This window comes from Cibotium barometz, chromosome 46, assembly GCF_041138505.1.
Source record: "Cibotium barometz isolate CiBa-2024 chromosome 46, ASM4113850v1, whole genome shotgun sequence".
Taxonomy (NCBI): Eukaryota; Viridiplantae; Streptophyta; class Polypodiopsida; order Cyatheales; family Cibotiaceae; genus Cibotium; species Cibotium barometz.
This window is the reverse complement of record NC_141091.1, coordinates 25784688-25800849: the sequence shown is the minus strand read 5'-3', so window position 1 is coordinate 25800849 and position 16162 is coordinate 25784688. Positions and strand designations below refer to the sequence as shown.

Sequence of the window (16162 nt, the reverse complement as noted above, 5' to 3'; positions counted from 1 at the left end):
GATCGACCTGTCCGTAGAGTCTCGGAATCTTTCGGAACTCGCAAATACACCATCGTTTCTTCAGAGAACACTCTGGGTGAACGATGTCTATTAGAATAAAATCTGTCTTGGTCTTGAGCACTTCTAATAGATTCCTTCGCAACTTGTAACATTTCTTGCATATCTTGCAAAAAATTACGTGCTGCATCATGTTGAAGTCATGAGAATCCCACTGTAATAACAGGTGATCTAGGTTGAAAACCATACATAAGCATGAAAGGACTAAAACTTGTACTCGTATGCTTAGTACTGTTATATGCAAATTCTAACATAGGAAGATAATCCTTCCATGAACTCTGTCTTTTGGATACATCTGTCCATATCCTCCAAAATCTGATTCACTCTTTCAGTCTGGCCATCAGATTGAGGATGATCTGAGAAACTCAAATTCAAAGTTGTTTCCAACTTCTCAAAAACAAGTTTCCAAAAATCACTCGTAAACTTAGAGTCCCTATCACTGACTATGTCCTGCGGTAGCCCGTACAGTCTAAACAATTACTCGATAAACTGCCTTGCTAATTGCGTAGCTGTAATAGTCTTCCGGGTCGGTAAAAACCTAGCCATCTTTGTCAAGCGATCTACCACAACCCAAATAGAATCGTGGCCTTGATGTGTTCTTGGCAATCCAGTAATAAAATCCATGGAAATACTTTCCCATTTATTACCTGGAATTTGCAAAGGATGCAACAACCTAGCCTGTCTAAAGCGTTCAGCTTTATTTGCTTGACAAACTTGACACTTGAGAACATAATCTTCTACATATCCTTTTATCTTTGGCCAATAAAAAGTGTTTCACTAATGAAAATGTCATGTGTACCCCAGGGTGTCCAACAGAAGGGGCGTCGTGACACTCCTTAAGAATCTTGGACCTAATGTCCGGGTCCCGGGATTTGTGGTACATAAATTTTGTCATTACGGAATAGTAAACCATTCCAAATCATCCATTGGCCTCCTGCAGCTTGAATGGTAGGCTGCTCAGTCATCGAGTCTTGGTCAATCAATGAGCTCCCATCTTGGATCTTCTGCCAAAATGGACCAAAATAACTATCAGTCCTACAAAGCCCTCTCAATGATTGAAATAAGTCAGTAGAAATCTCGATGAACGACAAAGTTTTCACCTCTCTAATTCGACTAAGCGCATCTGCAACACTATTCATGGACCCTTTTCTATAACAAATCTCAAAATCAAAATCTTGCATTAATTCAGCCCATCGAGCTTTCCTTCCTCTCAAATCGTCTGCATCACACACATACTTGATTGACTGAGGTGATCAGTCAATACCACAAACTTGGAGCCATAAAAATAATGTCTCCAAACCTTGAGAGCATGAATCACAGCATAAAGCTCCTCCTCAAGGGTTGGCCAACGAGATTGAGTGTCGTCTAGCTTTTTACTTTCAAAAGCAATAGGTCTACCATCTTGAAATAGAGTAGTCTCAATGGCATAGTCACTGGCATCAGTTTCAAGAACATAAGGCCGCCGACTAGGATTGGGTTATCTCTCTCTCATCTCTTTAAAGTTTAAAGTATTAAAGTGGATTGCTAAACTCATGAAACTCAGAATACAAAAGATGGTGTGAGCATTTGTGTGACAGGATCTTCCAATACAAAGACATCCGCTGCATATCACATCAACACATGAAGCATTCAGCCACCCATCATCAAAGCACAGCATCTACAACATTCAACCAGTAGGAGCACTTCAGTACCTTGCGTTTTCAGCACACATAGAGTTTTCAGCATATATACACAGCCTAGAACAGTCCCAATCAGCCCCTCCTCTCAGCCTCAGATTTGGAGCCTTCCTACATCCATTGGGAAGAGTGCATAGGCTTGAGATCGATCATCATTGATGCTTCTGTCATGTGCACAGTGTGTATCTACTGTGTGCTACAAGCACACAAGACTAGCTTCGAGGTTGGGGAAGCTTGGAGCTAGGCAGGCTGATTGGCGAGCTGAGTTAGGGATAGACTAACGAGCGGGCACCCAAGTATGGACGGGCGAGCACCCAAGTATGGACCGGTGGGCGCCCAAGTGTGGACGCCCGATGACCAGCCAAGAGCCTATAAAAGGGTGGCCAAGGAAGCACCTATCTTAGCATTTATGAGAACTGTACACCAGATTGGGTCCCGAATTACCCACTGAAGGGCCCCCTATCCCAATAACGAGATAGTATTTGCTTTATTTCTTTAGAGAGAATGACTGTGGACTATAGATAAGCCAAACGCAAGATCTCGGAGGATCGGAAGCCTGGTTGAACTGTATACGGCTGTAGAAACACCTCGATGAACTGATCTTGAGCCTATGCACTTTTCCCAAGGACATGAGGAAGGGTTGCACACCTGAGGCTGAGAAAAGAAGGTGGCGGACTGTTCTAAGCTATGTTAGAATGCTGTAAATGCTTATGAATGCTATGTTACCTTCACTAGAGGGTTGTAGCATGTATGGATGATGCATATAGGGTGAGAATTGCTGTAGCTTGAAACGCAGGCTGTATGGATGAGGAAATGACAATAAATGCCAAATAAATACCATAAAATATGGAAAAAGAAAACCAGATAAATCCTAGTAAATTTCCTAAGGCTTCTGGGATGTTCTAAATGATGCACAGGCATATGAATGCATATTATGTAGGATGCAGAGTGCTTTCTGATGCAAACCCTAAGGCTTCTACTGACTCTACATGCATGAATGATTCTCTCCAAGTGGGTTAAGGGACTTGATTGACTGACTGACCCGCTAAGGCTGAGGAATGACCTACGTAGCTCGTGCTTGACTTATCTTGGACTGAGGATGTACAATGGGGTCACGACGCACGACAATTATCATCTTACTGGGTTCTAATAATGTACAACTATTGCACTGCTGATGATGAGCCATCTTGTCACCATGCACTGAGTGCAGAGTGCATGTGACATTCTCTCCTGCTTAGCTTGGCGGCAGGTTTATGGCTTCCAAGTAGTCCGCCAACAACTTGGGGTACTCCTAGAAGAACTCCTCGTTAAGCCATACGGCTTCGTAGATACTTGATCTCGGAATTTCGTATAGAACTGACGAATCTGTCGATCGAAACCATGATTCCATCGATGAAGAAGGATCTGCTCGGGCTCAAATAACTTCTGCTTCGTCTACCACGTCTGGTTGCTGTTCATCTGAAACATCAAACACTTCTGGACCAACATATGGTTTTAGCCAAGAAACATGGAAAACATCATGCATTGTCCAACTGGTAGGCAACTTTAACTTCATGGAGACGTCACTTAACTTCTTAACTATTGGAAAGGGGCCAAAACTACGGAATGAAAGCTTGGGACAACGTTTGCTCACTTGTTTCAATCTCTGTTTCATGATATGTAAATAGACCCAATCCCCTTCCTTGAAGTGGACATCTCGTCTAGACTTATTTTCTTGTGTGCTATATGCTTCCTGAGCTTTGGTCAAGCGTCCTTGATTGACTCAATGATCTTGGAAAATGCTTCTGTGGTTTTATTAGCCTCTAAAGATGAAGACACCATTCTCGTCAAAAGAGAAGAAAAACGGCGACCAAAGGTTGCTTCATATAAAGTTCGTCCGACACTGGATGAATGAGTGTCGTTCAAGATAGCTTGGACCAATGGAAGATAATGTTCCCATTTGGACTGTTGGTCATGACAGTATGACTTGAGAACATTAAAGGCCAACTGGTTATAAATTTCTGTTTGGCCATCTGTCTGCGGATGGAATGCACTAGACAACTGCAACTTAGTTCCAAAGTTTTCAAATAATGCCCTCCAGAAATGCGAGGTAAACTTGGAATCTCTATTTGATGTTATGGTGCGAGGCAAACCACAAATTGGATACCAGTGCTTGAGAAACAGATGGGCTACGTCCTCGGTTGTGGCCGTATGCTTGCATGGGATGAGCATGCAGAATTTACTAAAGTGATCCACAATGGTAAAACATTGAGTGTTACGGGATGTGGTGGATGCTGGTAGAGGCCCTACAAAGTCCATAGATATGTCGATGAAAGGTTCGTCGGGGATAGGCAAAGGTTGAAGTAAACCTGCCTTCTTTGTATGGGAACCTTGACTTTTTGAAATCTTACAGGCTTGTACATGTGCGTAGACATCACGCCTCATCTTTGGCCAATAAAAGGACCGTTCTAATTTCTCGAGGGTACTGTTGATACTCCTATGTCTTCCAACTATGGAGTCATGGGCATCGTGGAGAAGAGCGGAACGCTTTTCTCGAGTAACACAGAGACGGTTTTTGTAGAACAACCAACTGTTCTGCACTGAATAGTGGTGAGTCTCAGAATTGAGGGCCAAACTGTACTGAGTACCAAGCTCAGGGGAGTCGACATATTGGTCTTTCATACTATCTAAGTCCTTCCCTGTGATTTCGAGAATGGTAGATTCTTGGACTGCTTGGATGCTAGACTTTTGACTAAGAGCATTTGCTATTGGGTTATGCTTACCAAGGATGTATTCAATCATACCTCCAAACTGTTGGAAGATTTGACTCCACCTGGCCTGTCGATCACTCCACTGGGCACTTGGCATAGTCTGAAGCCACTTAAGTGCTTGGTGGTCTGTTTTCACTGTGAAAGCTTGTCCATAAAGAAAAGGCTTCCAATGCTTGACTGTGATCACACCCAAAGGCTCTTTGTCATATACCGAATAATTCTTTTCGGCGACATCTAATTTTCTACTGTAATATGCCACGGGTCTATTGTCCTGCCTGCAGGATTGCACCTATGGCTACATTGCTAACATCGAAAGGTTCGTCCCATGATGCTAACTTTAATACAGGTGCTTCTGAGGCAGCTTTCTGGAGTGCATGGAATGCATCAAGCGCCTTGCCTGTAACTGAGACTTTCTGCTTGCGAGTCTGGTGTCCTGTCCCCAAACGGGATTAGACTCGTACTGATGGAACCACTGAATTCCTAAGATCATGTCACACCCTAACAGAGGTGAGACGATGAAATCTCGTTGAAATGAGGCCTTTTGAAGGTCAAAGGCAAATTACTATGCCTTCTGGGAAATGTGGGTGCGAAGACCAGGTGTACATCCAGATGATATGGGACTAATGTGCAGTTCAATTTATTAGCCAATTGGGGAGAGATGGCATCTTCAGAACTACCCATATCGAAAAGGACTACGAACTGTTGGCCCTAGGCAGAGCCATAAGCTCAGATGAGGCTCTTCTGAGCAGCATCGCTCTCATCCTCTTGCTTAGCATCAAATACCATGGATGGCATAGGATGCATAGAAGGTAAAAGTTGAATTGCATTTGAGGTAGTAGGCGGGGTCGGAGGAGCTGGGGAGGTTGTGGCAACTGTGGCAGAAGGAGCTTTGGCGGCTTGTGCCGCTTGCTATTTGTGGCAATCCTTCTTACCATGCCCTATAATATGACAGAAAAAACATCTATTTTCTGATTGGTACTTCCTTTGTTCCTCTGGAGGAAGATAACCTCTAGTGATGCTTGCTTTAGCCTTTTTATCAGGGGTTTTCTTAGGTTCTTTATTTTTCTTGCCCCCTGAACTGGAGCTATTACTGCCGTCCTTCTTAGCATCTCTAGAAGAAGCGTTACCTTTTCCTTTTTGTGCAGCTGATTGCTGCTGTTGGCGTTTGGTACTAGATGGAGATGACTGCTTGGGCTTGCTCCCGTTGAGCTTCATTTCTTCATTCCGAGCGAGAGTCAGAGCCCGGTCATATGTACTTGGTTCAAAGTTACGAAATGTGAACCGAATGTTAGAGTCCAATCCACGAATGAATTGCTCTATCTTAGCCTGCTCAGATAACCCTAACTGCTGTGCTAAAGTAATAACCTTTACCGGAAAACTGAAGCATTGGGGATCCGTTCTGTCTGAGTCCATAGAACTTGTCTTTCACACCGGTCATGTACTGGGGCGGGGGAAATCCGGTCTTCAGGTCATGGACAAAGATGTCCCAGTCAAAGGCTGTGACACCTGTGGCATGGTCTGTGTGAATACTAGACCAATGTTGCCACCAAGTGACTGCCTCACGAGTGAGATGGGGAGTCGCTAAGTGGACTTTATCTTGTGGGTCTGTGATCCTAGCTAATGGAAAATGAGCATTAAACTGATGAGTAAATTGATTAACTGATGAATGATCACACTTACCATCATACTTACTGGAGTTTGGTTGACTGCGAATGACGGTGGTTGATGCTGCTACGGACTGCTGGCTGGTGACACCTATGACTGGGGAGACTGAGGAGTGCTGCTGATACCTCAAGTGTATGGCCTCCTTTTCCCGCTGGTGCTCGAGTAACATACGTTCTCGATCAAGCTCACATTGGTGTTCCCGAGCGGCGAGTTCAGCCTGACCACTGGTCTTCGTCGATCCTGCGTTGGGCTTCCTCATAGTCCTGTCTTTCTGCTTTTTCTTTTTTCCTTCGGGTCTCATCCTCTCTCCTTTGTTGTTCCATCTGAAAGAAGAGGGAGATGTAGTCGGGTGCTGCTGGAGGTGGAGAAGGATGTGCTGCTGCTGCCTCCAAGAGTTGGAGATGCTCCATGAGCACCTGGTTCTGAGCTCTCAGAAGAGCTATGGTGTCTGATGTAGGCGGAAGAACATGGTCTCCTTTGGGGGAAACGTCTTCGGGCTGATGAGTACTCTCTTCTGTAGACATGATGTTGAAGTTGGTGGTCGTGCCGGAACGCAATCTAACCGTCCAAGGATGCCCCCACGCTAGGATACGGTGTGTGTGGACAATCTCAATCTGATACCAATGTGATATGCAGCGGAAGTCTTTGTATTGGAAGATCCTGTCACACAAATGCTCACACCGTCTTCTGTATCGCAATCCACTTTACTACTTCAAACTTTAAAGAGATGAGAGAGAGATATATGAGAACCGTACACCAGATTGGGTCCCGAATTACTGCTGAATGGTTGCGTTAGTACTGCTAAATTGCTGCGCTTATGGCTGTAGGAACTGTTGAACTGCATGCGTTGGAGAACCAGGGCTGGCTGAAGCAAACTCAAGCACTCCAAGGATTGGATGAGGCTAGTCTAGTGCTGAAGGCAAGGGTACTCCTAGGGCTGAAGAGAAAAGCTCTTAGCACACTGAAGATTGAATGGGAAACAAAGCCCTATGCAAGCCTATTTATGGCTGGTCATAATTTAATAAACTTTATGTTTATAAATGACAATAAATGCCAAATAAATACCATTAAATATAGAAAAAGAAAACGAGATAAATCCTAGTAAATTCCCTAAGGCTTCTGGGATGTTCTAAATGATGCACAGGCATATGAATGCATATTATGTAGGATGCAGAGTGCTTTCTGATGCAAACCCTAAGGCTTCTACTGACTCTACATGCATGAATGATTCTCTCCAAGTGGGTTAAGGGACTTGACTGACTGACTGACCCGCTAAGGTTGAGGAATGACCTACGTAGCTCGTGCCTGACTTATCCTGGACTGAGGATGTACAATGGGGTCATGACGTACGACAATTATCATCCTACTGGGTTCTAATAATGTACAACTGCTGCATTGTTGATGATGAGCCATCTTGTCACCATGCACTGAGTGCAGAGTGCATGTGACAGTTGATGCTCCTTGTACTTTGGATTGAAAACGCCGAGGGTTGATGTGATCTAGGATTGAATTCTTCAATCGCTTATGCTCCTTGTGTTGAAGGCTCCAACGTTTGACTCCAAGTAATGATGATATGGAATGAGTGATGATGCTAAGCTATTTATATGAGCTTTTGATGTTGGTCGTCTTGCATAAATGGATAATGTTGATAATAATATGGTAAAAATGCCAGTTAAATGCTACAAAATATGGAAAAAATATTGGAATTATGCTGAGTAATATTCTGATGCTTCTGCCATGGTCTATGTGGTCTATGTGGTCTTATGTGCCTATGGGATGGATGATATGCAAAATGTAACTATGAATGATATGCAAACCCTAATGCTTCTATGACTTCTATATGCATGAATGATTCTCTCCAAGTGGGTCAAGGGACTTTGACTGACTGTTTGACATAGCTCGTGCTTGACATATCCTGGATTGAGGATTACAATAGGGTCACGACGTACGACAATTATCAACCTAAAGGATACTAATACTATACAATGTTGTACTCATGATGATGAGCCATCTTGTCACCATGCACTACACTGCAGAGTGCATGTGACATTCCCTCCTGCTTAGCTTGGCGGTAGGTTCATGGCTTCCAAGTTCCAAGTAGTCCGCCAATAACTAGGGGTACTCTTGAAAGAACTCCTCGTCTAGCCAAACGGCTTCGTGGGTATCTCGACCTTGGAACTTCGTGTAGAACTGACGTATTTTTCGACCGGAACCATGCTTCCAACGATGAAGAAGGATTTGCTCAGGCTCAATGACTTTTGCTTTGTCTACGATGTCTGGTTGCTGTTCATCTGAAACATCAAACACTTCTGGTTCAACATATGAATGTAGAGGGATCAATATGCTTGCTATGTCATGTGCATGTTTACCCATGGACATATCCAGATGCCAGTCCAGAAGAGGCAACCAGTAAAAGATAACTAGAATTAGGATTTGGAGCACAAAGTGCAGAAGAGGCTAGTGTGGACTTGGAGCAAGGCATGGAGGACATGAAGAGGGGCTGTCGGCTGTACCAAAGCAGAGCAAAAGGCTATCGGCTGAACCAAAACAAGGGCGGCCACAAGCGCACCAAAATATATGATTTAATGTCCTTTTTGTACCATAAGAATATACCGAATTTCCAGCATCTCTCTCTCTCTCTCTCTCTCTCTCTCTCTCTCTCTACTCTCCCTTCTGTCCGCGTTATGCATCAGCATGTTCTCAGTGGTGTTTAGGGCTGAAAGAAGACTCTCAGAGCTTCCGCGTGTTACATGCTAGGACCAGCCTCGCCTAATCTGTCAATGAAGCTCGAGATCTCATCAATGTAGGGGCCAAGAAGAGTGGGTGATAGAGGGCAGCCTTGTTTCACCCAATATTGCTAGAAATCTCTTGCGATGTACCTCTTGGGGCTCTCACTCATTCGGTGATAGACTCATAGAGGGCGATGATGCTCCAAACCATGTCAGATCGGACTCCTATCTCTTGTAGACGGTGTAAGAGGCGGGCTCGGGATACTGTATCAAAAACTTTGCAGAAATCCACAAAGCAGCAGTAAATCCTCTGATGTTGTGCTCTACCCTTCTCGATGATGGCACGGAAGGTGAAGATGTGGTGAAGGGTAGAGTAGCTCCACTACAAGCTTGCCTACTAAATTTGATGACAGTCGTCCTGGAATGGGCGCGAGTGGTTTGTGCGCTCACCTTCCTCACTCACTAGAAGGCCTGAGGTGGCCACAGGGTGTCCCTCACCATCATCGCCAAGCTGCGTTCCAACCAACCGACAAATTGGGCCAAAGCCTTCACCGTTGAGCTCCAAAGTTGTTGCAACCCAACAAGCAAGGTACATTGTTGGAGCTTCATATGCACACCCACTTATTATGTCCACTCGTGTGTGAACTCTCGCCAACTCACTTATCTTATCTCATCACTTGTGGTAGATATGTGTGCCTATGTGGCATTATTCTCTACACATCTTTCCACTCTCCACTCCTATACATTCAGCCCTTGTACTTCACTCTACTCACCATTATATTTGCTATCATTTAGTGATTGTGTTTGATTACATTGAGTCTCTCTCTCTCTCTCTCTCTCTCTCTCCAGTGGACAGTTTTTAATCACCCTAGTGCGATAGCTATGTTTATGTTTTCTTTCTGTTTTATTTTCCATTCCATGATGAGACATGCCATGGATATTATTGTATCACTTTGGTCTCATAGGCCCATTGGGTCTTTAGTAGACTCTTAATATATCTTCCTTTCTTTCTTTCTTTTCTCCATGGTATCAGAGCATTGATCCATGAGCGCCTAAGGCACATAGCCTTCTGTTGATTCAGCACTTTAGGATATAGAAGGTGATGTGAAGAATCACTCTAACACTTAAGCTTGTACACACATTGGCGCAACCATTGCAACACAAAGTGCAGACAAGTTTAAAGTTTCAAATTAGAGCTCTCAAACCCTACCTACAATCAAGCATTGAAGAAAGCTGCCCATTGTTAAGTGCCGAGAGCTGGCAGCTTCAGCAAAGTCAGCGCAAGAAAGCCTACTTTTTCTAGAAGCTTGGGGTATGCCAATATGTGAACAAACTTGAATGAGGCAAGTAAGGTTGAGGTCCCACTAGTCGTGAGCACACAGCCACGCTGAAGAAGGGTTGAATTTTTTTTTTGGAACCTTTCACAATACGGCAAGAATACGTAGCAAGGAGCATTTGCCATGCAAGAAGTCGCACACAACAGTGTGCAAAGAGAAAGCCGAACAGAGCACACAAGTGTGCCAAGAGAAAGGTTTGCAAGTTATCAGCAAAGAAAGGAGTTAAGTACACCGGATTGCGTTTGCAATACAGAAGCTCGAATTGCAGAGCAGCAGAGCTGTCGCCATTAGAACACAAGAGAAGCTTGTGTGGACCCAATTGAAGAAGAGCGCATGAACAAGGGCGCATGAGTAGGGCCGACAAAGCGCGTGACACCATGCATCAAAGAGAGTAAGAGCAGTTAACCCCTTCTTCACATTTACCCGGGCACTTCAAAAATTTTGAGGTTTTTTAACCTTTTAATTTTTTGGAGCTTTCACATCTTTGTCTTGGCCATCAAAAATTTTCAAACCTTTAAAAATTTAAGCTCTTGTTCGGACGTAGTCTTCAAAAATGGCAGCTGGATATTTTTTTGGATATTTTTCTTGGGCAAACATTTTTGGAGAATAAGTGGCTGCTCCTTCGGTCATTTTTTCGAGATTGGAAAAATATACAATTTCAAGCTTCTCAGGAGTTCTTTGCTCATGGACAATGACACGTAGAAATTTCTTTCCATCGAGAAGATAGTGTCTCACTATCTTATAGGTTCCAGGGCACTATTGGAGTTCTCCATTGATTCCCACGGGATCGGAAAACTTCGACGCTACTATTCCAAGTTTACTTGGATTGCACATGTGATATTTGGGCGCTACTTGGGCACTTCCAAGGACACCTACCTATCCTTTCGGCTCCTGAAAAATATACAAAAATGTTTATTTCTTCTTATGTGTGTTGTAATAATGGGTTCTCTGCTTGGGGTAGTACTCCAAAAATTGACTATCTTTGTTTTTGTGTGTTTTTTATCCTCGTTTCCCATGTGTGTTCACCTAAATAACCGAAGTTGTGTATATCCTTCAGCGATGGGTGATGCTCCTATGAATCAAGCCTAGAATGGTTCTAGGATGTGGGTACAGCCCTCTGAGTCGCTATGCATCCACACTTAGACCTGGAGTCTCTGTCCACGCTTGTACGGAAGCCATGAGAGTGCCTAGTACAGCCTTTGAGTCATGCTCAAACTTAAGCCTTTGAGTTGATAGCAAACACGACTAGTAGATGACATGGTACAATTTGGAGGTCATTTTAGCTTTTAAAGGTTTTCTTTTTATACATCTCCATCTTTGCTCCGAAGGGGGGTTTGTTGAGTATTTTAGAGCTTCATATACCCACTTATTTTATCTGCCGGTGTATGAACTCTTGCTAACTCACTTATCCTAGGCTCCCACCACCCTCTCCAAATCCATAACCAACTCCGATTTCGTCCCAACCTCCACCACATCCGCTTTAGTCGGCCTTCCATCCTTGGGAGCATCCCATACCCACAGCTGCAACACCCTCAAGGATGCTATAGATTGGTCTCTCTGACCATCTCATCCCACCAGTATTGGCCCATGCTCTTGCAGCTCCCTCCACTACTTTTGATGCCGACAATCACTGGTGGGTTGAGCTTATTGGCCATGTCACCGAAGCTTCCGAGTGTCACATCCTTCGGTAACAACAAGAGCTCATGAGCCGGGATGCATACATCCAGGAAGAGGGCCAGAAGCTAAGCCATTCCCAACAATTGCTTTAGGCCACACATGAGAAGAACGCCAAGCTTGAAACTGATCTCAAGAAAGCTACATGTGAAATCCTTTGGCTTCAGAATTAGCTTGTGGCAGTCAAAGCCACCTAGGAGGAGCTAGCCCACACTCACAAGTAAGATATGGATGCCCCCCAACATCAATACCAAGTCCTCAAAATTGCCAAGATTGTGGCAGCCTAGGCACATGAAGCCCAAAGAGACTAACTCCTAGATGAGCTCAAGCATGCAAAAGCCGAAGAGGCACAAGCAGTCCGTGCGGCTAGCCAATTTGCAAAGGAGTGTGACGTTGCCCTGGCCGCAATACGAGGCCACCATAGTTCTCATTGAGTTCCAAGAGGAGGGCAATCAAAGCGGCCGTTAGGGAAGCCGCCTACCAAGACCTTCTCCACAAAGAACCCTCATCAGTGAGGCACATGCTGAAATTCATAAAATGGAGACCCTTGCCTCCGATGATATCCCATTGGAAGGGCGTGACCAAAGGAAGCTAGGCATGCTTCTCTCATGGGCTACAGACCTTGACACATTGCCAACCATGAGCCGGTCTCGCGCGGATACCGAGAGACCGTCTCATCAACCACACCTTGGCCCTCTATTTGCTTCAATTCAATATCCTTTTATTGGACCCCACTTGTGTTAGAATTAGTGCATCTCAGTGTTATGGGGTTGTACCCATTTTATGGTATTTTATGTATTTTTCCTTGTGTTATGAGTCATGAGCTGGTCGGCTTGTTCCAGAGGCAGTCGGCCAAGTTCACATTCTTCACTATATAAGGAGCCTCCCCATTATTCACATCATCCAATCCCGTGCACATTGTTCAACATCTCTTGCTGGCTATTGCCATTGTAAAGCTGTTTGCTATTATAAAAGGTGATCTTGTCCACAAGCTCTCTCTTCTCTCTCTCTTGTTCAGTTTATGCTTCCGCCTGTGCATTCTCCAACATGGTATCATTTGCTTAGGTTCCGGCTGCCCCATTTCTGCAATCTGCTTGCCGTTTTCATCAATTGTGCTGTCCATTTTACTTCCATAGCTTCTCCTGGCTGCATATCAGTCTCCTACAGTGTCTGCGTTTTAGTACCTGGCTGCGTTTTCTGGTCCAGCCACCATCTTCTTCTTGTTAGCCAGCCCTCAATGCTGCGTTTTTCTCTACAGAGGCAAGCTGTGAAGTTGTTTGGCTGCGTTTTCTGCTTCAGCATCAGTTGGTGGTGAGTTCCTTGCATGTGGTGTTGCTAGACAAGTGGCACTACATCTTCTTCTTCCTCCACGAGTCCTTGCCCTTCCGGTAGGAGGTTTCTGATGGTTCTAGGACTGTTTTGCTGCCTCTTTCTCTCTGAGGTTTGAGAGGGGGACTGAGTGGTCCTGGTGCCTCACTTTGTTGGAAAGCACCCGAGAGGAGTTTTGGAGCGCTGAGATTTGTGTACTTTGTTGCTGTGGATATGGCCCCCCCCTTACGAACAAGGATGACAAGTTGAACGCACCCAACTATGCCCATTCGAAGTTGCAAATGCGGATTTGGTTCATCCACAAGGGTTTGTGGGATATTGTTCAAGGCAATGAGAAGAAGCCCGAGCGTCCTCAGAACTCTAGGAGGTGGACTCAGGATCAAGAGGATGAATTCTTGCGGAATTACAAGACTGGGAGAATTGGGATTAGGACATTTGTCCAAGGATTGTTTGTCCAAGAAGAAGGACGAGACCAAGGGCAAGTCTTCATCGCAAAAAAAGGGCAAAGACACGACAAACGACAGCGATACAGATTTCTTTAGTAACACATCTAGGGCTCCCAGGGTGCTTCCAGCTCAGGAGGACCCAGATGGTGTACTTCTCTAGTATACATGCAATTTCCCCCATGTGCTTCCAACCAGAGGAGGCTTGTGGGTGGGAGAGGGGGCTGATTGTAGCTCCACTTACTGGTGCATGGGGACCGTTGGGCATCCTCCAACTATATCATATAGTCTACTCTTACCTCGAACAAGTGCTTGCCACTGTGAAGCCACCATTCAAACCATCCATGTGGCTTATCCACAGCCTCAACCTTCTCAACCGATTAAATTCCCTCATTAACCACATTTGTAAGTTTGCTATCCTCGAATCAAAGAGGAACCACCTCAAACTACTCGGAAAGAAGCCAATGAAGATGATAGGAAGGACCCAAGGCTGCCCTTGCGTTTCCATGAACATTAGCTCACATACTTGCCAATTGTGTAGGATCTCATATTCCAAGGTAACTTCCATAGCCACCTCGATACACCCTTTGACATGGTTGGAATCCGTCTGGCAAACGAACACATTGATTCCTTATTTGCTTAGTGGAAGATCGACCACCCGTGGCATACCAGAGGAGGTTGGCACTTTGTTGATCCAAGGGACTGCCCCACTGCATTAGCGTTAATTGCCGTACATAATCAGCACGCTTATCAACTGTGTTTGCTGTGTTTTGTTCAGACTTACATTTAATGCAGTTATTTTGTACTTTTTTTGTTATGGTACGATCATCTCTGGCTTAGACATAGATTTGGTCAGTGAGGACATAAAAGTGTAATTTCTATTCAAACATTTTCCAGGTTTTATGTGGATGCATGGTGCTTATTGTATTGAAATGGAGTAAAACATTAGATTGCTTTGTTCTAGAACTTAAACGATGCTCTATATCAATGTTTTTCTCTTTTTCAGTGACTTACTTCAACTTGGCTTGTTCACACTTCACTGAAGACGTTTGTGGTCTTTTTGAGATCCATTTGAAAGATGCCTTTCTGTTTATTTTCTTGTTTTCTTGAAGGTCAGAATACTCTTGGTGTTCATACTTCAAAATAACATGTAGTATCCTTTAGTGATATGTGCTGTTTCCTATAATCTGCACTGAGGGAGGTTAACAATGCTCTGTGACAAGAAAGAAGATTTATGTTGGTGCTACAAGGAAGTATCTAATAATAAGTTAGCTATTTTGCACAGGTTCTGATCCAAAGGAGCATTCAGATCTGGTGCTGCGTGTGGGTTGTAGTATGGCACCTTCCTTCTTGAATGTGCTTCATCACCGTTATTTTCCAAGTCAGCACAAGCGCAAGCTTAGAAGTTTGACTGTAAATTCAGATCCTACCTCAGCCCAAACTTTTGCCACAAGGTTTAGTCTGAGAGATTTCATTGTAGATTTAATTATTTCTAGATAATGGATGTGGATATGCAGTTTGAAGATTTGTTTACTTAGGTGAGATATCTTTATGCATGAACCGGAACCTACTCTTGGGCATTGATGACGTGGGTGGGGATGTCATAGCATGTAGTCGCTATGTATGATGGAGTTGATGATTTGAAGCTTTGTGAGTAGATCTGATTGCACTTTGTTTTTTGTTAAGTTTGGGAAATAACTTTAAACTTTTCATTGGTATATCTCTATTTGAATAGTTGGATTTGTGAGTAGCGAGGAACATGTGCATATACACACCCACACGCCGTGCAGACACACACATACATGCATGTGGGTAGCCACATGCATGCAAGCGCCTGCATATGCGAGGAACATGTGCATATACACACCCACACACCTACACACTCTTGTGCAGACACACACATGCATGCGCACACATGTATAGATGGTTGCATGTCCATACATCTTTATGCATTTATGTCTAAATAAACGTGTAAAATGGCGCTTCTTCTTTCCTTTCAATGGTGTAAGCCCACTATTGTAATTACTAAGTGCATAGAGAAATACTCATGCACACGGCAAGAAAGTGTAAATCCGAAACTACTGAGAAATTGATGCTTTTGGCGGTTGGGCCATGCTTGAAGCGGTGCAAAAGGAACTGTTTTGGAACCATCACTTTGGCTTCGTTGATTATATCAGGTTTTGGTTCATCTAGGACCTCTGTTGGAGAGGAGGTCTAGTTTAGTGCTTCAACCAAGCAACATGGAACACGACACCTCGTTGATCTTCTTTAGAAATGAGAAACTCCGAAATGATAACACTGGGCATTGCTTGCCCAGTTGTTTCAATCTTTGTTTCGTAATCCTAAAGATAAACGCAATCTCCTTCTGAGAATCACGTCCCTTTCGTCTTTGTTGGCCTGCCAAGAATAGGGGTCCTTCGCTATGGCCAACTTGTCTTTCACACAATCTCTTGGTAAGTCTTTGTCATGCAGTTAGCGTTGGGCACCGAAGATGAAGTCCTG

General features: G+C 44.1%; 1 protein-coding gene across 2 annotated transcripts in view; it reads left to right on the top strand.

Moving 5' to 3' along the window:
• Nucleotides 1-16162, top strand: part of LOC147612063 (uncharacterized) — a 43065-nt gene that overhangs the window by 16344 nt on the left and 10559 nt on the right. For both annotated transcript variants that reach the window (XM_086783904.1, XM_086783906.1), the window contains exon 3: nt 14946-15114. In XM_086783904.1, the coding sequence (XP_086640030.1) occupies nt 14946-15114 (169 nt within the window). The remainder of the gene's footprint in view (nt 1-14945; nt 15115-16162) is intronic.